A 22,626-nucleotide genomic window follows, 5' to 3' on the forward strand; every position below is an offset into this window, starting at 1 on the left:
AACAAGGGTGATGTGAGGAACACCTAGAAGGTCAGTAAGAATCTCACTGCATCCAAGAGAAGAACTGTGGTGCTGTAGGAGAAAGTGACAGAGAAGTACTGACAGTGGTGCATGAAATGCATTCGGACAGCAAAACAGTTGTGAGATGGGTTCAAGGTGGAGATGGGATTACATCAGGCAGCTCTGAGCCTTTTCTTGTTTGCAGTGCGGATAGACAGATGATAGACAGATGATAGACAGATGCTTAGGAGTTTTCCTAAGCAAGATGTTTGCACACATTACTGTGAGTGAGAGTGGGCGGGTGGAAGAGAGCCGGGATAGCTGAAGGTATACGCTGGAGAGAAGACGAATGAAAAACAGAATATATGTGTGTGAATGAGAAGGAGACAGGTGGAAACAAACATGTGCAGAGGAGGGTTAGAGGATAGACTGGACAAAGTATGGAGCCTCCAGGCAGAAGGAAACAAAGAAGAGCTCAGTGGAGGTTCATGAAGGTGGATGTTCAAAGGGTGGCAGAGGAGGATCCCAGGGATGAAACTGTAACTGTGTGTAACTGTATTGTTGCAGTTTTATTGTGGAACAGGTGTCTTATGTAAATGAGACCTTGAGTCTCAGTGGGCTGAAGGTAATGAAGGTTAGATAAATAAATAAAATGGAAACAGATGATCTGCTGTGGCGGCAAATAAAACAAGAACCCAGAAGAAGTGTGATAAGCAGCAGACACTCAAATTTCATTTCACCAAATCTGAAGTAAAAAGTCCTTGTAGGTCATAACATAATATACTTTTACTCTGACAGTCCATTAGAAATGTTAGTAAAGGCACCAAAAGCAAAGCATGGCAGAAATGCTGCACCAGGGAAACTGTCCAAAGAGGTCAAAAGTGTCTTTCATCCCAGGCTGTAAATGCTGCAGTTTGTGGGACTTCATTTTTCCGCTCTGGATTTTGTCCTCTGGTAATACTGTCTTTATTACATCACTGGACCTGTTTTCTTGTAAACTGAAGAAACACAAAACAAACAGGCCCACCTCCTCAAGGACAGTCAGCGGTCTATGAAACTGTTCTGATATGAATGAATGTGAGAGTTTTGCAGCACAACTGCAGTCACCATTGTGTTCATCCGGTCTTTAAAAATCACACTGGGGGCCTAACAGTTGAGGACTCTCAGCTTTGTCTGTCTCACAGTGACCCTCAGCGCCCTGACGGATCTTCAGGAGCCACCCACGGCTTCCTGCATCAGCTAACAATAGGCAGTTGGACTTTTTCTTTGCGCTTACCAAGCAAAATGACTTGTCAGAGTCAATTATTATTAATGGCGATCTGTATCGTTTTGCTGAAACACCCTCTTATGTGCTGGCACCACTCTGTAGTATGTAATCAATCAGCAAGTGCAGATAAATATAGCAATCTGCCTCATGAAGTAGCAAACATGGTCTCAACAGCCAGTGTAACAATAAGCTGATAGACTTACTAAGCAATATCTATATGTAGGCCTATAAGGAGTTAGCCTGTAGCATAATTAGGTTTAGGGTTTTTAGGCTTATACGATTAAACATAAACTCATTTTTAAAATCTCTTCTGATTACATGAAATGTGCAACACACTCACATAAAAACTAACAAAACTACAGTAACAATATCTTTTAGAGTAATCGTACAGAAATACGCTAAAACACTAAAACAGCCTGTTTCGTTTTTCCCAGTTATTATTATTAACGTTAAATTGTTTTAAGCCTACCAGAGTTGAAACATTTCTTTTTCTACTGTAATGCAACCATGTGGATCATTCAAATGATGAAAGAAGAAAACAAAGATCGAAAGAAAACACGCGTGTTTTATTCTCTAAACGTCGAAAGCTGAGCGCTTTTCTAATCTTCTCTGACAATTTATTCATTCACTTGCACGTTTAGTGCGTCTCCTCCATCGGCTCGGCTCTTCTGTCCAGGCATTTTTCTGTGGCTGCGGAGAGCATCTGTCACATGACTCGGCATCCACCAATAGCAGCGTGGCAGCCTAACTTTGGCGATAAGGGAATCGCAGTAAAGAGCGAGCGAAGGAAAGGAGTTTCACTCTGAGCTCGTGAATGGTCATCATCGTACTACACTTTCTATTGGCCCTTCTGGCTCCTAAAGCATCCCGATATAGACAGCACTCACCCGGAATTCTGTTGGCCTTTCTTTCTTTCTTTCTTTCTTTTTTATTTTGCTCTCCTCTGCAGCCCATGCAAGGCTGCTGCAACACCTACATCCAGGTTTTAATCATCAGACAATCATCACTGCCTGCCTGCTGTCTGCTGCTCAAATGTTGGGAGACAAGGCTCACGGTAAGTGCCTCCGTTTTCCTACATGGCCTTCTACACTCCAGCTTCTGTCACCTTCACAGCTGTGACTTTTTATTTTAACCAAATGCTTGTCAAGAAACAAAAATCCGCGACATGCAGTCAGAAAAATATTCAAAGAAACACACAAGCTCCAAAGAGCCACAACGCGTCGTTTAATTATTAAGTTAATTCAGACTGTTTGAAAATAAGACGGCAGCATTTTTTCCTCAATGCAAATTTCAATTAACTGAAACAATCATCAGTCCAGGAAAACATCTGTCATTTTTTTTACTTTGTTTTAAAATCTTGAAATATTGCTGCTCTGTGAAAAATAAAGAAAAAAATATGATATTGCTTATGATCTAATAATAATACTACCCGTCAAACTGCGAGGCCTCCACACTTCACTGTTCAGCGGCCTTCATTTCGTTTTACCGCCGATTCACTTCAGTGTGTGCGGACAGTTTCTACAGAAACGTCAAAGACAAACAAACAAAAACGGTAAAAATAAAAAACTAAAAGTAAACATTTGGCCGGATAATCAGTCACCGCCGCGTGTGTCTGTAGGTTCATGAACGACGTCAGCTTAGAGACTGAACCACGAGACTCAGCAGCGGAGTCAGATCAGGTGAAAGCAACAAAACCACAACAACAAACTGCAGACACATTTCGTTGTTAAGAATAGTCTGTCAGTTATTTCATAATGCAATAGAGAGAGAGTCTCATTGATGCCGATAGTGGCTGTATGTAGATTCATTTTTATTTGACTTTTCTTAATTTAAAATAAAAAAATAAAAAACAGGTAGATATACGCATAACGTTTTTCTGCGGTATGCCTCCGTAGAGATGAGCTTCTCTAACAACACACAAAATTAAAGCTTAAATTTACTTAAATAACCTTTCGGGCAAAAGTCTTTAAATACATCCGCTCTTGTGTTTTTCATCTAATTTGTTTTTATTTATTTTTTATTTTTATGTATTTAAAAAAATATAATTTATTCATTTAAAATCTTACATAACCCAATAATTCCACTCCTACATAACATTTATTTAACTGTATGATGTAAACAAATTTCATAATTTACATCTAGAAATGCCTGTAAAATAATTAAATGATTTATTGCAATTTATGTATTTAAACTTCTATTAGAAAAAAAACACATTATCGTTATTTCATATCACATTCACATGAAAACAAACTGTCAAAGGTTGAGATGAAACTACAATAAATTGTAGGAAAATGATTAAGTGCCGAAAAGTAAAAAGTCATGTTTGTTGGAATAATGCACAATATTACGCGAATCTGTATTTTTTTTTTATTCGTTTTTTATAATTGATAATTCTTTTAAAAAACACGGCAGAAATAATTATCAGAGGCGATTTGCATGGTAGACTCACTGTGCGTGTGTGTGGCAGGTGTGACTTTAAAGGTGATGGAGTACACATACGACGAGGACCTGGAAGAGCTGTGTCCTGTGTGCGGAGACAAAGTGTCTGGATATCACTACGGCCTGCTCACCTGTGAGAGCTGCAAGGTACGCAAACGGTAGCCATGCGCGAGGACATGGTTTTTTTATTTATTTGAAAATGAGCGCTAACCACAAACCTGCTGCTAATTATTGCTTCTCCAGCTGTTAGAAATAACTGCTGAACTTGTCTGAATTTAATGTCCGTGAAACATAAATGCAGCGAAAAATGGACACTTACGTTATCCCAATTTAGCTAACGTGTGAAGGCTTTAATGTTAATGAAATGTGCTTCGAAATAATTAAATCTAAATACAAAAACGGCAGTCGCTCTCGACCTTTTATTTTGAAATCTAAACCCAGTCGTTTGATACCAGTGTGTCGCTCGTTTTCAGGGCTTCTTCAAGAGGACAGTGCAGAACAACAAGAGGTACACGTGTGCGGAAAACCAGGAATGTAAAATAGACAAGACCCAGAGGAAAAGATGTCCCTTCTGTCGGTTCCAGAAATGCCTCAGTGTTGGGATGCGGCTGGAAGGTAAACTACTACAATAATAATAATAATAATAGTAATTATAATAATAATAATAATGAAACAGGGACATTTTGCCTGTGATTTGCCACCATTTATTTTAATATGATAAAATAAATCTAATAAATAATATTAAAGTCTATCTGAGGCCACTTCTTTATGCGATGGTGCTGGCTATCATGCAGTGTTTCCTGCACACATGGGATGGGATTGATTCCCAGACAGCAATGCAAAGGAAAGCACCTGCTTCCGTAGCAGAAAAACGACACATTCTTGTCTTGCTGATAAAATTCTGGAGACTCCCCGGGGAAGAAGGAGTAAAGCTGCACAGACTCCTCGGGGATTCTTCTCAGCCCTAAAAAGGGAAGCAAAAAAAAAAAAAAAAGACAGACAAGGCTGTTAATTACTTTGTAGGAATACTGTGAACAAGAGTTTAGTGCTCATAAAGCTCCGCACGTCTGCACAGTGTAAGAGGCAGTCGATGGTTTTTGGGTCTGTAAACCTGTTTTCTCCTTTTGTCTCATGTGTGACAGCGGTGCGTGCAGACCGCATGCGTGGGGGTAGGAATAAATTTGGCCCCATGTACAAGAGAGACAGGGCCTTGAAACAGCAGAAGAAAGCTTTGATACGATCCAACGGTTTCAAGTTGGAGAGCACGGCTCCTCCGCCAGCCTCTCCTCTGCAGGCAGACTACGGCTTCACTGGCACCTTGCACACCCTTCCCACCATCTCTAAAAGCCTGCTCCCCTCCTCCCCGAGCTCCATCACTCCCACAGACTACGAGGCTAATCTCTACGGACCCCCGTCTTTGGGTATGGCCATGCAGTCACACGTGCCCCTCACCACCCAGTACCAGTACACAGCCTTTCCCGGAAGGGCGATTAAAGCCGAGTGTCCCGACTACACCAGCTCCCCTGAGACTCTTACAGGATACCCTTACCCAGACATGTACCCCTCAGCCTCGCTGCAACCCCCCAGCCTGCCGCCACTGGTTCTGGAGCTGCTGCGCTGTGACCCGGACGAGCTGGTCGTCCAGAACAAGATTGTGACTCACCTGCAACAGGAGCAAAACGGCCGGGGTCGGCTGGAAAAGCCCAGCACCTTCAGCCTCATGTGTCGGATGGCAGACCAGACTCTGTTCTCCATAGTGGAGTGGGCTCGGAGCTGCATCTTCTTTAAGGAGCTGAGGGTGAGTAGCAAACTCTTTACCGTGTTGAGTGTTTGAAATGAACCGTACATGGTTTCACTTGCAAAACATGTGACAAAGACACAATACATGTACATACAGGCTCCATGCAGTATTTTAGTAAACCTGAGATCTACCAGAAAATGCTTCATAACCCAAAATTAGAATTTTCATGTGGCGCATTCACCCAAAAAGAATCTGTCGGTTTAGATTTGAGGGATGTTTTCTCAGACTCAGCCGCTTGAGTCCCACATTTGGTTTTCCAAGAATTCACAAATAAAAACTGAAATAAAAGATACGAAAGAAAACACATATTGATCCAGTGACAATCAAGCAGTAAAAGCCGAACATTTCTGAAGATCTTTTATGGTTATGTCTAAAATATGCAGAAGTGAAAAAATAAAAGTTCATCACGCTCACAAAAGCTTTTTACAAGGACGGCTGAATCCATTCTTCCTTTGTTTCTGTTTGCTGTTTGTCAGAAAAAGGGAGCACGGTGCCGCGATGTTACTGTTTCTGAAAAGGATTAAGACGATGGCTTGTTTTAAGTCTGTATTAATAAGTTCACAGGCTTTCAGACCCAACAAACACATGAATGCAATTCAAATGTGATGAAGCTGGCGCCCACGGCTGACTCACAATCCACTCGCAGTCCATTCAGAAAGTGTTCCCAGCACGACTGCTGCTGCTATCACGTTCTCATAGAGGCTCTCACTTGCTTGAATTCATGTGAATGCTATTTCTGATTTCACATTTCTCAAATGTCCCGTTAATTTTTACTGCAGAGGAGAATTTCTTTTTCATAACTCTTAAAATATGTTTTTTTCCTCTAAACGAACAGAAAGAAGTGCTCTATTAAACTTCAATAATTATGATGTATGACAGTAATGACAGATTAAAGCGAAAACAAGGGTCTTTCTAAGGTGTTGAGCAACCAGAACAGCTTTAATTCTTCAAATCTCTCTAAATCTGCTGAAGGGAGAAACACCATTCTGCCAAAAAAATCTTCTCTTATTTGGTCGAGTATGCTGGTGACATGTCATACAGGTGTTTGGTTGGGCTGAGATCTGGTGTGTGAAGGCCAGTGCATAAACCTGATGATTGTGGCCCGTAGATGGGGATAAGCAAACCTAAACCATGGCAGCAAAAGGCCTCACCAAGCATAACAGAGTCAACCTTTTCCTTTAATTTGTCACCAGTCCCCATTATTACATTATATGATGTCCTGTTACAGTCAGTGCCTTCAATAAGTTTTTCTTGAAAAATCAGTGTTCCTGATATTGAACTGTTATTTCCAACACTGCGCAGCTCTAAAAAGCTGCAGTTGGAGTAACTGGACTAGTTGGTCTGATGTCGTTTAGCTGTGTAACACAGCACTTTCAGCCTCTTATTTCCTCCTGGTAGGTGATAATATCACACACACCTCAGAGAATGATGATCAAACATCTGTCTGTGTGCCGACCCGTCTGTGTACGCTGTAAGCTTTAGCAGCGCAGTCAGAACGAAGTCAGAACTCACTGCGCTGCTGCTGATGGCACTGCTGCACGCACACCTCGTATTCTGAGTGAAAATGGAGAATTATTATTCTTTCCTGACAAATCAGACAGGTAACACAACAAAGACGAAAATGTCACCTTCTTCAATAAGTCATGATATGATGTGTCTGTGCTGACGAACAATCATCTGTCAACCAGCCATGGCCAAAGGGATTCTACCAATTAAACAGTTTAACTAGCAACAAAAGGTTGATGCTGTCCTTGGTGTGATTTGGTCCTTGGTGTCTTTTCATCAGATGCAGTTTATTTACTGAGGTACAGTCAGAGCAGTTCTGCTCCTTTCCTGCTTCACACGCAGTCACGTCTAGATATTTACTCCTGGGTCTTGGATGTGAGGAGCCAGTGGTTCATATTCTTGCATGTGAAAAGCATTGAGTGGTTTCCTTATGACTGGATTTACTGCTTGCAGCAAAAAGATCATGCATACAGCAATTTATGCAGTCAAGTCAAAAACTAATCATGCAAAATTACCAAAAAAAGAAAACACAAGAAAACCTACACTGATCGTCAGATAAACCTTTCTGTGAGTCCAACCTGCATGCAGGGAGATGGAATTTGAATTGTAACAGTTCTTCCCATTGAGCTCAGTTTTTCTTTCTCCAGTGACAAACACTAACCCCCACCCCTCTCTCCCCCACCCCTCTCTCCCCCATTGTCAGAGGCCGAACAGTTTTTTAAAATGTTAAATATAAGAATGTTTTTCCAAAATCCTTCATGGGTTTTGCTCTGGTCTACAGATCCGATGAATTTTAACATCTAATAAGACTAATAAGACGTAACATCTTATTAGTTTCAAACATTAAACACAGTATTAGGCCCTCTGATGTTTTTGTACGATTTTGTAAGCTCTTTGTGTGTGTGTGTGTGTGTGTGTGTGTGTGTGTGTGTGTTTGGAAAGCTTTATTGAGTAAGTGTAGCTCACAGCTTCCAGATTTTATAACATTTTATTCGAGCTCACTGTCCTGCTCAAATAGCAACTCAAAGTATGAACTGAATGGACTAAAAATGATTATTTGTTTCTGAGAACATCGATGCATGCTGATTAATTTATTTTATTGTTACTTATTTATTGTTATTTTATTGTTACTTTGTCTGTTTATTGTCGCAGAGACAAAGCTCCCATTGTGGGGATGATGGTTTTTTTGGTTGCATCTTCTCACACTAACACAACGAGGTATCTTTATACTGCGTCTGTGCCTGTGTGAGGGGATACTTGGCCAAACTGCTGCTCAGTCTCAGCAGCACAGGAGGAACACACAGCAGCTCATCATATTTTGTTATCAACAAATATCATCAGAATATACAGTAAATTTTAATATCTGATCATTTTAATCCAGCTGCAGACATTTAATTCTTTCTACTGATAATGTACAAAGTGTGTGTTGGTATACAGTCGACACAAGCACAGTACAAAGTTTTGGGATAAATGGGATAAATATCCTCTCAGTTTTAGTTAAAAAGATGTTCTAGTGTTTGGTCCTGACAGCTCCTCTAAGGAGGTCAGGACCTTGGCCTCCTCACCAGTAACATCAAATCATCTGCTTGGGATCATCTTTGACCAACATCTAAATATTGAATCTGACTAAGCTCGCTAAGCTCATCCAGTCTCGTTTCCTTCATCGAAGATATATCCCCCCAAAATCAAATCTTTACTGTCATTCAATAATCTGGAACTTTAACTGCTGCTCCTGCTTAGCCAGTTTCCTGTTGGTGCAGAATACAGCAGCAAGTCAACAGCTACTCAGGACTCACATATCATACCTATTTGCGCTTTCCAGTTTGGCTGAATCTGTGGTTTGTTTTATACAACTGCTGAAAAGTCATTTTTAAAAATCTTTCCCTCTATATTGCATCTATTTGTAGGTATAGAAGTGTGTTGGAATTAATGTTGGACCGCATGGTTGACAATGCGTCTGCATGTTGGAACATGCATGCTTATACATTTGAGCTGAGGAGCACTTTTAACTCTGTGATGCACAAATACATTTATATTAATTATAATTATTATTACTACTTCACTTTATGTGAAGCAACAGTAGAGCATTATGCTCGGCCTATCTCTTCAGTGATTGTCAGAAACCCACTGCACTCATGGTGTCACAGAGTCACAAAACCAAAATGTAAATTTTGTGGAAGAAACACAAAAAACAACACATTATGACAAAATATGCACACGCTGGAACATTCCACAACATGCCCATTCCCAGTTATTAATTTACAGCTAGAAACATAATAATGGTCATTTATTCTCACCAATTATCAGTGATATTTAAAATAATGTAAATGGAGAAGGTATTACTGGGGGGGGGATACACCTCTGAAGATTAGCATGGGTTACACAAATACTTCATGTTAGTCTTCAAATAATGCAAACTAATTAAAAACTGAATATAAGATACAAAGGTGATTTTCTTTTTGCTAATATCAAATTATTTACTCGTACATATATATAACCCGGCAGCAGGAAATCAATGAGAGCTAACCTTAGCCTTCTGTAACCTTAGGCTTTGTTATTTAATATAAAACATTTTAATCAGACTTAGAAATAGTTGTAATTACAGCATATAATTTGTAGCTTTCATTTAAAAGAGCACATTATTATAATTAGTAGTAGTCATAGTACTAGTAGCAGGACTGCTAGTACATGCTGCACAATTATTTTTCCTGCTTGGACAAACAGACATAATCAATCACGACAGAACAATAATAAATACGAGTGCTTCTTTTTTTAACCCATTGCTTGGTAGTTGGAAGGCAACGTGATGGTATTATAATATCTGATATATATAACATTCTTAGTAAGATATGTTGTAAATGCATTTTCAAGCAAGTATTGCTGCTATAGAGAAACCTAAATCTGACAAACAACAGATTTACTTTGGACTGGTTTGGTTCTCACGGACTTCATGAAATGTCTAATTCTAGATGTCAGACTAAACAACAGCTTTTAAAACATAATTATATCGCTTCAGATTTGAAATATGTTCTAATTTGCATTAATGTCTAATTCCCCGTTCATAAAAGTTTTGTCAGGCCATGAACCAAAATACGGAAAAAGATGAATAATGCTGGTTTTCCTCTTATATCCTTATTTTGAAGTGACAGCTTTTCTCACAAGTTTCATTTCCCTGCCAGGAGTCTCCTTTTATACACATCCAATGTACTTGTGCTGACATTTACACCATTTTTATGCACAGTGGACAGCCAACATGGACAGTGAGAACAAAGCTGTGCATATTTTGCCAAGAAAGCCTCCCGCTGAAAGAGCCGTTTCCCTGGGCTGGATAATTACATTCCATGCAGACGATAACGGGGGAATGTCAGCTCTCCATCGCAGCTCTTCTCTGCGCTTGCCTACATTGTTACTAAATTATTTGCAGAATGAAAGCTATCGATTGCTGCAATTTCCCCAGAGGTGGCCTTTGTCTGTCATATGTTTGACCTTCTGCTCACCTGGTGATGATGGAAAACGTGGCTGAGATGCACACAATGAACACAAACGCTACTAAAGGCTGGAAATTTTACTTAAAATACACGTTATTCATGAAAATATGGACAGAAGGCAAAAACTGCATTTTGGAATGACTGCAGGGTCAAACTTATTAAAGATCACATCTAAATATTAAATCAAAAACTTTGGATTAGTTGAATGTTGCTTTCTGGTCATGAATTATTGCTTGTGTTCTTTGCTCCCCAGAGTGTGTGATATATTAGTGAACGTGCACTCAGAGTGTTACCGCAGTACTCCAAGTGTTTCGCTAGTTACTAAACACAGGTGCACAGAAAGCAAACAACCCCCAGGTTTGTTTGAAAAACTGTCCTATCACTTCTCTATCAAAGCTCAGAAGATAAATAACTGACTGATTGGCATGCAAGAAGCTCTGCTGCTATATTCCCATGCTTGCACTGGTGCTGCATGCACATTTCTGTTCCCAAGTTGCCACTTTGACCAGAACTGTCAAAACTAATATATTTTCTTAAAAGTCACTAACACCATATTTGTTAGCTGGCAGGGCCAGGTCCAGCCTCTGCAACTCAAAATGTAATAGCTGTCTTTGGAAGATCAAGGCTGGAAACAGACCTAGAAGGAATGGTGAAGTACATTCATCATTCTCTACCTCGAGAATAAAGCTGTGTTCATATCAGATCATTCTGCCTTGCAGTACTTGGGCCAGTATAGTTGCTGGAACGCTTTTGGAACCCTGAACAGTTAAAACAAGGGTTCAGCTGATAGCTGGAATCAAGTTAAAGTGTTTTGAGATATAATCAATAAGTCCTCTGATTTAGATTTTTTTGTAGCCCTGTTCTTTTGTTCTGTTGTCATTACAAAAAAGCAAACTTCAATCATATAGCTGTGGCTGTCCAATAAGAAGAAAGTAGCAAGAAGCCCAAATTATTACACCAAAGTTTAACCAGACTTTATTTTATCAATGTGAAAACCAACTGATGACCAAATGAAGCCATCTGTGAGGTTACTGCTGACACAACAAAGCATAGAAATAGAATTAGGGGTTGTTTTTGCTACATTCAGAATCTAGAAAATTTGCTTACAGCTTTTTTAACCAAATAGGTGATGATTTTTAAAAATTCCTGAACTGCCAACCCGCCCATCGGTGACCTTTTCCACATGCAACACAGATATCGCTTGGGAAATATCATCACGGTTGGCTGCTCTGCAGAGGAATGGATACAGTATCAGTGTGCAGTTACGATGTCAGTAAAGGCAGTAGACTATGACAGACAACATTTACAGTTTCCTGTCATTTCATAAAATATGGCCCTCACAGGTAATATGACACTTAACACGTATATACCTGACATATCAGTTTCAACCCAGCAGAGACACAAACATTAAGAATCCATGTGGCAAATGAAAGAAATGCCTTCCTTCTACACTCAGCCTGCTATTTCTGAGCTTTTTTTTGTGGGCCGCAGCTGAGTGTCCAACTTCTCTTGGAGAGGAAGCAAAGGAGGTCGCCGAGACCTCTTGCTTCCTTAACCCCTTCCTTTATCACTGCACGCCCAGACCCCCACCACTGCACCGGTGCAGATGAGTGTTGTGGCAAGACTGCAACCTCTGTGACTGATATATAGCTTCATTCAGATGGACTGTAATTCTGTCAGCTCCATGTCAGATGAATGGGGTCTGGGCCTATTAGCAGCTGCGACCGCAAAATTACTGACTGCTGTGTCCTTCACTTTACAGACAATATTGTGGCAGCAGGATTATGGGTGTGATACAGTCGGGTGGGGGGAAACACATATGCACCCATCCCCCAGAGCAGAGCAGAAAAGGGAAAGGTGGGGGTGCTGGGGAGAGGTGAGGAGGCTGGAGAGGTCCTAGGTGTTGCTGGGCCAGTATGAAAGGAGAGTACACACACACACACACACACACACACACACACACACACACACACACACACACACACACACACAGATGTTTTGCTATTAAAAGCCTAATTTTTCCCCCCATAGTCCTTTTATTTTTAAACTAATTGGTGACAGTGGTGTAAATATTTTTCGTCTTTCTGGTCAGAAACGAGCTCAATGTGAGAGCGAGTTTATGAAACAATATGAGATGTCTTTTGTTTTCCACTGAGTTCATCTTTGTTCTTTGTCTGCTTTTCTTGCGTCTGTCTGTCTGCGTTTCCTGAAGGTGGGAGATCAAATGAAGCTGCTTCATAACTGCTGGTCTGAACTGCTCGTCCTGGATCACATTTTCAGACAAGTGCAACACGCAAAGGAAGACAGCATTCTGCTGGTGACCGGCCAGGAGGTAACAACTCCCTCGCACAACTTCCCATCAGCACACCACCCAGTGTGCTCCACACATTGCACCCAATCCAGAGGAGTTTTGTTTTTACTGTTTTCGTATAAAAATATATATACACTATGTTTAGCAGTATTCATTTATATTTCACTGGCTGTTGATATCTGTACTAACATATTCTGATCCTAACAGTAGTTCAAATTCTAATGCAAAATCTCCATGCTCTAAACTAAATATAGAGAGACATATGTGTCTCATCAAAAAAAACATATAGTTTTTTTTATTTGCCAACAATTATTAGTGAAATAAACTTAACAGACATATAGAAAAAAAGGGAAACTCTGGAAAGGCCGTTTATCCAATAAATCTCTCAAAGTCCAGTTTAGTGTTAAAGTTAAGGCTATTTATGTTTCTTTGTCTTTATTTAATTCACCTTACATCAGTGTTTGCAAGCATATATAATTCTGGTGGTTAGACTGTCATCACTGTGAGGTGCAGGGACTCTGGAATTTCCCCGGGATCGATATTCTCTACAAAATGGGTGCAGTTAACCTCGGGGAACAAGTAAGCTTTAGTGTTTGGAAAGTCAAATACTTAACATGACACTGTGGAAAAAAATAAAATGTCACACTTATGTACTCAGAGGTGATCCAAGCCTTTGGGTTTTGAATGTAATCGTGTCCCCCGCTCACTGCTGCCCCGTCCAGGGGGAGTGGATTTGTTAGCCATGTGCTAAACAGGCAAAAAAATCCTCCAACGCACTAACCCGGGATATTTGTCTTTGCTAAAGTCTCATGAATATAAGGGGCAAAGGAAATAACCAGTAGCCCGTGTTGCAGGTGGAGCTGTCATCCATCCTGTCTCAGGCTGAGGGGACACTCTCCAGTCTGGTCCAAAGAGGTCAGGAGCTGGCAGCGAGGCTGCGGGTGCTGCAGGTCGACCGCAGAGAGATCGCCTGTCTGAAATTCCTCCTCCTTTTCAACCCAAGTGAGTCATCTTGTTTGTGCATCATTGCTGCAATACAATGAGGGGATGCATTATGACGGCAAATAACTAGCATCCGGCACCGTTACCGTTGCTTCCATCCAACTTACTACGATGTTTTTACAAACTGCTGATAAGTTTCTCAGCTTAGAGGCTGAAGGAGGAGACACAATACAGACATTTCAGATAGAAAGTCTCTTCTTCTAAAAATGATTATTTAAGTACAGTAAGAGGGAACCTTTTGACCTTTTTTGCAAATAAAACTGTTTTGAAAAGTGTGGACTTATGTGTGTGGTCTGTAAATCACGCATTTTTCAAAGGCTAGCAGATGCAAAAATCAATCAACTTCATGGAGCTGCACGGCCATACTGGTGCTGTCTTTTCTCAGATTGTGAATAGCAACACTGACATCCTAATGAAAAAAATGTCACAATTGCAGATAATCTGCAGGAGCATTTTTATCTATGAGGTTACAAGTGTTTTCCAAACTGGCCTTTTTCCCTCCAATAAATTCACTTAATTAAATTTCTAGGCTTGACAAAAGCTGATATTAACAAAGACATCCTCCTCCATTGTCCACTAATGGCATTCAAAAGAAGCGTAATGGATGGGTCTATCATTTGATAGCAGGGCCGGCATTCATGTAGCGGCTTGTGCAGATGGAGAGAGCATAAATGTGGCTCGAACAGATTCCCTGAAGTGTTTGCTGTTTAGCGCTGGCAAAGCAGGGAACAAAGAGCTTTTTGAATGAGGAGAGCACTTGTCATAGGCAGAAAATATTTGCTGCCTTTGGCAGTGGCTCCTTTGCTTGCTCTGTTGCTTTCCCTCATCTTCAGAGTCAGGTTTGTCAGGGGTAATTTAATTGCCCTTAAGCAGTTTGAAAAGATGATTCAGAACATTGATTCAAAACATTTAATTACTGCGTGAATGGATTCTCAACGATGAGCTCAGCTGATGCTGAATGCCAGTCCACCAGAGGGCTCGGCTATTGTCTCACATGCACCGCGCACGCATAAAAACACACACGCAGCCACCCACACGCATTCACCTTACTAAATACATAAAGTATAGGTACATCATACACATAAAGCTAGTACTGAAAAAAGGCCATGTGGACATTGGTTGCACACAACTGTTTTTCTTTGGCAGAAACTTAAACAACTGAGTTAAACCAACACAACTTATTCATATTCAATAAGCCTGTGCATGTTGTGTTGATAAAACGCGACTGAAACATGTTCAGATGAAGTAAGTTGAGCTCTTGGAATATTTTAATTCTTCGCAATTTTGTCATTTTATTTGAACATTACTCAATAACCTTTACCCCAATACTACTTGGTCACTTAAATACTACATGTTGACTTCATATTACATAATGTTCAACAAAGTCTAGAGTGTGGTTAACATAAAAGCTGAATGGATCTACAATGACTACCATCCTCTTTATCCGGGTTGCAGGGGTATAACCCTGAACTGACAGCTCTATCACATAGAGACAAACAACCATTTGCACTCACATTCACGGTAATTAAGAATCACAAATTAACTTAACTCTAATAACTGCACGACTTTTAACTGTGGGAGGAAATCAGAGCACCCAGAGAGAAACCACTGCAAACTAGGCAGATTGTGGATTTGAACCCAGAACCTTCTTGCTATGAGGCAACAGCACTAACCACCAATCCAGAATTAACAAAAGCAGGAAAGCTGTGATTTCAAGGCTTGATGCAGAATTTTCTGTACGTTTTTGTCCTTGACAAGTTAAACCACAATAAATAGCGATAGCATGCACGGTGTGTGTGCAGTTGTCTGCCTCCTATAACTCCACTGATTTTACTGCAGCTTGAAATCTCGTGTGATCTTGTGAATTTCATGAGTCCAGCAACTAACCACTCTCACTAGATTGTATCAGGTCATCTCAACAAGAACAAATTAAACAGATCCTGCATGATTTAATTACATTCAAGAAAGAAACATGAACTTTTTGTGTTCAAATTACAAGGAAGCCTTTTTTAATGTAACAACCACCCAATTTACTGTTTTCGGTAAACTGAAAAAAGTAGAGGCGGCTGCTCGACTTGCCTGAGATGGATGCCTTCCTCAAACCACGATCCAAAGAGTGCGAGACTGGAATCCCGTGCAGGGTCGCGAGATTTAACGTTGCTATATTATTGACTTACTTCAATCAAACATGATATGAACAATTTAATCTACCCTCTCTGCATATCATGTAGCTTCTACACTATATAGTTACACTTAACTTTAAAGCATGAGGCACTTGTGTTAAATACACGCAAGATGCTTACGTAAATCCAAGAGATGGCCAATCCCTTTTTTTTCAGTGTATTTATCCCTCAAATGAATGATTTATGAGCGCTTTTAAACCGATTTTGAAATAAAGCCTTGAGTCCTGCTGCACCTTTTGCTCTGAGAGGGAAAAATGTTCTTTTCTTGGCCAGTTCTGGTTGGTCAGTAATGGTAACCTTTACGTCCAAATTTGGCTAAAAAGTGAAGCCGACTTTTCATAATTAAAAAAAAATGTTAAAATTGAATATAGATCAGACCAGGTCATTGTGTGTTGCACGTAGAGCTTGTATGGCCCTCAAATCACTTGCAACACACGTCTTTGTGTGCTACATTTTTGCCAGCCCTTCCCAACCTCCACCCATCCATGGCCCATAATGGCCCCCACCTGTGTCTGGCTCTGCTGGAGGTCTCTTCCCGTTAAAAGGGCTTTATTTCTCCACCACTATTTAAAATGTTGGGTTGAATCGCTGCTATATAAGTAAACTGTTATACTTGGTAGTGGAGTGGTTAGCACTGATATGGAGAAAGGTCTGGATTCAAATCTGCTGTGTTTGAGGAATGCACACGTGTTCAGCGCTCTTCCTTTGAACCTGAGGTGACGTTCGTTGTTGTCAAAAGCGTCTTTTTAACTTATTTTTGCTGGGTGGGAACAGATTACAAACACCAACCACAAAGCCTGTAGAACCTTCATACCGGTGGCTTAACGAGCTGTTCATGTTACTGATAACGCAGCCTTCAAACTGGGCTGAAATGAACCTTCAGCATCATCAAACAGCTAATAATATTGTTCATTCATCGTTTTGTGCTCATCACAACCAGGCCCCGCCCTTCGAGTTAACAGGATTGTTTTGTTTGGGTCTGCACGATATGACTCTGCCTCAGTTTGTGTTTCTGATGCTGTTGGTACAACTGCAATTCCAAGGTGAAAATGTGCAGCTGTGGTGAAGATGAAAAACCCTGTGTATATATATATATATATATATATATGTATATATACATGTAAAGCCAAGGTTAACTGACATAGCAGAACAATAGTTAGATACTTAGAAATGTTTCTAAATGAAAATGGTCTTTACACAGAGCGCTGCCGGCTATGATCAGTGTGAATCGCTCCATAAGCCTTTACAGAGGTAACTAATTTTCACATTGGTGTGAAAAACATACCTGCAAATCTTTTCTGAAGCAGCTCCCAGTCCTCTCTGGTCCATAGTTAACTTTTGATAATAAAACTTTAGTCTCAAGAAGACAGAAATGTGCAGAACAAATTATAACAAGTTATTTTACTTCAAATGGCTAAATGGTGCTGAGTCAACGCTCATCACTGTGGTGACCCATGCAGGGTTTAGTCTGGGGCGTGGTTGTTTGTTAAGCCACCGACATAAAAAGACGAGTTTGTGAAAAAGGAAACATCTGATGTCTTGTTCCAGCTCCACACTGTGCTGATGTACTTCATCCCCAAGTTCACAAAACATTTAAACAGCTTTGATGTTTGTTGGCTTGAATTCCTATTTTTTGACTTTGGAGATGTGCATTTTATACACAACATCCTCCATGTGTGACATTCATGGTGATGGGTAGGGTTTAACATTCTTTATAGAATTTGTTCTGTAGTCTGAACAGGCTGCCAATGTCAAATTTTATATATGAGACAGACTTTGCACAACATCTGCTAGAAAAGCCACATTTCTACTGCAAAAATGTGTCTGTTTACATATGACTTCAAACCCAGCATTAACCAAACCGACCTTGGTCTCCACCTTGGACAGCTCACCGGTGATGTGGCGCATATTAATAAATGAATGATTTCTTTCTGCACTCGTCAGCCAGTTTGTAATTGCTCACACATTAACCTGAACTAACTTTGCTCTCTTTAGATGTAAAATTGCTGGAGAACCAGGCGTTTGTGGAGGGCGTCCAGGAGCAGGTGAACGCTGCTCTGCTGGAGTACACCCTGTCTGCCTACCCTCAGTTCCAAGAGAAGTTCAGCCAGCTGCTGGTACGGTTGCCGGAGCTGCGCTCCCTCAGCACGCAGGCCGAGGACTACCTATGCTACATGCATGTGAGTGGAGAGGTGCCCTGCAACAACCTGCTGATCGAGATGCTGCACGCTAAGAGGGCGTGTGTGTGAGGAGCGTGAGCAGGACGCTCCGCCACCATATATTATTTGTCTAGGTGAGAGTGTGTGTGGACGGAAAAGAGCGAGTGACGAAAATGTTGAATGACACTAGACAGGTTCCCCCGGGTCACCTTTGTGGCACTTTTTATGTTTTGAGTTGGATGGAAAAAAAGTTCCTTAAAGTTTGGAATTATAAAGCTGCGTGTGTGCTCACCGGTAGTTTGGAGATTTTGAATATTAATGTTTTCATGTCCTGCAGAGCTACATTAACGTGACCTTATACCTATAAACTGGATTTTCTAACTTGTTTTCAAGCATCTAAAGTTCGACCTGCGTATAGAGTTACATTCTATCTATTTTGAGCAAATATAACATGAATTCCACAGAGCTGCCCATCAAACAGTTACTCTTTAGATACACGTCATTCATTGCCACCTTTTTCAATCTGTAACATTCACACTCAAAATATCTTTGTCGTATCGCTACCAAATTTTGACAAGGCCTTCAGCGTGAAATTTGCAGTCACATCACTGGATGGAGGTATTTGCTGGATGAGCAAATGTTTACTTTTTACAGCAAATATTTGTTTTCTCTTTCCAAAGTAATATTTTAATATCTGAATGAGACGTTTTTGATCCCAGTATCTGATGCTACATCCTAGATGCTTATCCTAGATTATCTTTATTATTTTGATGATGTCATGTCGTCAGACTAGAGTAGCACTGCTAGAGAAGCCCAACAGACATAAATAAAGTTTAGTTTAAATCTATCTAGATGTTAATATATAAATGCCAAGGCAGTATTGAGAAAAACACATTAAGTGTTTTATCAAACAACAAGAAGAGAAAGTGAGAGAGAGGCAGAGAAGAGAGAGACAAACAACGCAGGAGATAAAAGAGAGAAACTGTACACAGCCAGTGGTCACAGCCAGGTGACCATGTTTGGGATGCACACGTTCAAACGTATTAATAACTGAATTATTGGCAGCTTCTAAAAACAAAACACTGAAAAGTATAATATTGTATTATTGTTGTACCTTGATTTGGTGCTACATAAATAAAACTGAAGTGAAACATAAGAGAAGGATATTAATGAATCTGGTTAAGCTCATTTCAGCTTCACTTAACATGCTTGAATAAATAATTACAGACGTATACGTGTGTGTGATGTCTCCTGTAACAGCGTCCAGTCAGAGGGAAAACATTCAGGCTCACAGGGATTTCTCTTTATTTGACTTCATTATTTGAATGTTTAATATGAACATCCACCTCTGTAACAGGACACAAGACTAAATATAAAATTGGAAACTCCACTACAGATTCCCTTTAAGTGACGGCAATATTTAGAGATATCTGATGACTTTGCTGATGCATTTGCTTGTTTGTTTGTTTTTTTAAAATTATGTACATAAACAAAAATCAGGTGTTATTCTCATTTGTTGAAATTTGACCTCCAATTTTCAGGATAAATAGTTCATTTGTTTATTCAGCCTTAAGAATGTTAGAAGTTATTTATCTTCATTCTCCGCCCACTGCTCCATTCTGATGACATCATCGCGGATGTTGGTGACAGTGCTCAACGAGAGCGGCGAGACAAAGCTAGCTTACAACAAGCTGTACAGCTGACCTGTGGTTGTTGACGTGTTGCTTAGTGGGCATTTCTCTTCAGATTTAGCGAGCACTACGTGAAAGAGCAACGTGTGCAACGACTCGCGGAGCCAAACTTTGTACCACAAAGAATAATGACAGCGTGCTTTAAACCGAGGCAGTCGAGCATCCACTGCATCGCAGCACTGAAGTCTGTGTTTGCAGCATCATCTGTGGCACTTCCTTTGTTCTGTCCCACGCTGGGTTAGGGTCTCACACAGTCAGAGTGACAGTGAGAGTTAAAAACAGTCAAATGTTTTAATGTTGTGCAGCTGTTTAAGATCATTTGTTATTGGTCCACTGATGTGGGCGTCGACAATCACTCCTCCAGCCTTACCTTTACGTCTGTCACACCACCTGCACACACGCACACACACACACACACACACTTAGTGTTCCAATTGAGATAGTTATGTGTAATCACTCTGTATAGTATATTTATGTTGTGAAGTGAATATCTGCTGCAAGATAAAGATACATTTCAGCACAAAAACGTTCTCTGCTTTATGTTGAGGTCAAATTGCTACTACTGTGGAGCTGATTCTCTTGTTTTCACTTTCTTTGTTCTGGTCTTGGTTCTCTCTTCTTTCCTGTGAGTTGAGCGTCTGTCCTGTCTTAAACTGAAGTGCTTTTCTCCTCAAAGAGAGAGTGACCAAAATCTTTTTTTGTTTTTTAAATATATTTTATTGTAACAGCATCAAACCAATAAAAAAAAATCAATGAAGTAAAGCTCGATTGGTGTGTTGGCTGTTTTTACACAACATTCATCAGCTTTGCACTAAAGGCACAGAGCGTTGTTTCACTGTGGAAATATTCCCGTCAGTTATGTTATGTTGTACAACACGAGTGACATCCTGACAGGAATGTCAGTGGTTTGAAATATACAACAGTTATACTGACAGTTCTTCCAAAGGGTAGCATGTCTTTTAAAGATGTTTTTATTTATGCATTTAAAAAATATTTTTAACCTCCCAACATCTACCAGCTGATCAGTGACCTGTCTAGGGTTTGTTTGTTAGCCACATGCTAAACAGGCAGACTAGACAAACAACATGTTTCTGTCTAAAGCTTCTGTTGGCGTTTCAAATAAAATTCTATTTAAAGGTGTAGATGTTAATTTAATCACAGACAGGTCGCCAATGATCTGGTGGATATTAAGCGATTAAGGATGCCAGAACAGAAACTGTCTTCCTCTACTGTCCAACTACATAATCTCTAAATATGCACGATTTATAAAAACATGTCAAATTCTTACTTTGATATCTGAACAGTATTTTGATCATTTCCCCTCCACATACTGAGACCGTTGTTGCTGTAGAACAAATTACACGAGCACACAGTTACTGTGGCAAATAACACGAGCCAGATACATCGGATTTCAGGCACAAACATACTCATTGCTCCACTTGTTTGTTGAGATCTGGTCAGTACAAATCTGTGTTTTACACTCCACATGTTGAACTGTACGTCTACAGTCTTACTTTATGAACATTAAACCCACATTAATAATCTGAGTGGTCCGCTGAATCTGTTCCTTTTTCTCATCTTTAATGCTAAGCTGGATTCGGAGCTATTTCCACTGAACTTGTGGGCAGGAGGAAGCAGAATGAAGCCTGGCATTTATTGTGCATGAGATTTAAACGAATGAGAGAGCAACATGTCTAAATGTGTCTAAATGGGAAATATGATTAGATAACCATCCCATATACAAAGACACTTGCTCTCTGAGCAGTGCCGTTGTCCCCACGTGCTTCAAGGCCACCACCATCGTCCCCATGCCCAAGAAGTCTTCTGTGTCCTGTCTCAATGACTACCGCCCTATCGCACTTACACCCACCATCATGAAGTGCTTCGAACGGCTCGTCATGAGACACATCAAGACCCTGCTGCCCCCCTCACTGGACCCAATGCAATTTGCATACCGCCATAACCGCTCAACGGACGACGCCATCTCCACTGCACTCCATCTTGCCCTGACACACTTGGACAAGAAGGACTCACACGTCCGAATGCTGTACATAGATTTCAGCTCAGCATTTAACACGATCATCCCCCAACAACTGATCGGAAAGCTGAGCCTGTTAGGCCTGAACACCTCCCTCTGCAACTGGATCCTGGACTTTCTGACCGGAAGGCCTCAGTCAGTACGGATCGGGAACTGCACCTCCAGCACCACCACACTGAGCACTGGGGCCCCACAAGGCTGTGTGCTCAGTCCTCTGCTGTTCACACTGCTGACTCATGACTGTGTAGCAACACACAGTTCAAATCACATCATTAAATTCGCTGATGACACGACCGTGGTGGGTCTCATTAGCAAGAACGACGAGTCAGCGTACAGAGAGGAAGTGCAGAGACTAACGGACTGGTGTAAGGACAACAACCTGTCTCTGAATGTTGACAAGACAAAAGAGATGGTTGTTGACTTTAGGAGGACACGAGGCGACCACTCACCGCTGAGCATCAACGGCTCCTCTGTGGAGATCATTGACAGCACCAAATTCCTGGGCGTACACCTGGAGAAGGACCTCGGCTGGTCCCTCAACACCAGCTCCCTGCACAAGAAAGCCCAACAGCGTCTCTTCTTTCTGAGAAGACTGAGAAAGGCCCGGCTTCCACCACCGATCCTGACCACCTTCTATAGAGGAACTATTGAGAGCATCCTGAGCGGCTGCATCACTGTCTGGTTTGGGAGCTGTGCCATATCAGACCGCAAGACCCTACAGCGGATAGTGGGAACAGCAGA

General features: G+C 40.8%; 1 protein-coding gene across 1 annotated transcript; it reads left to right on the forward strand.

Moving 5' to 3' along the window:
* Nucleotides 1-2,057: 2,057 nt before the first annotated feature.
* On the forward strand, nt 2,058-20,634 carry LOC101466168 (nuclear receptor subfamily 5 group A member 2). Its single transcript, XM_004558597.5, has 7 exons — nt 2,058-2,321; nt 3,735-3,853; nt 4,180-4,321; nt 4,849-5,504; nt 12,714-12,833; nt 13,667-13,814; nt 17,993-20,634. The coding sequence occupies exons 1-7, from the start codon at nt 2,300-2,302 to the stop codon at nt 18,244-18,246; spliced, it is 1,461 nt and encodes a 486-aa protein (XP_004558654.1). The 5' UTR covers nt 2,058-2,299; the 3' UTR covers nt 18,247-20,634.
* The last annotated feature ends 1,992 nt before the right edge of the window (nt 20,635-22,626 follow it).

This window comes from Maylandia zebra, linkage group LG12, assembly GCF_041146795.1.
Source record: "Maylandia zebra isolate NMK-2024a linkage group LG12, Mzebra_GT3a, whole genome shotgun sequence".
Classification (NCBI taxonomy): Eukaryota; Metazoa; Chordata; class Actinopteri; order Cichliformes; family Cichlidae; genus Maylandia; species Maylandia zebra.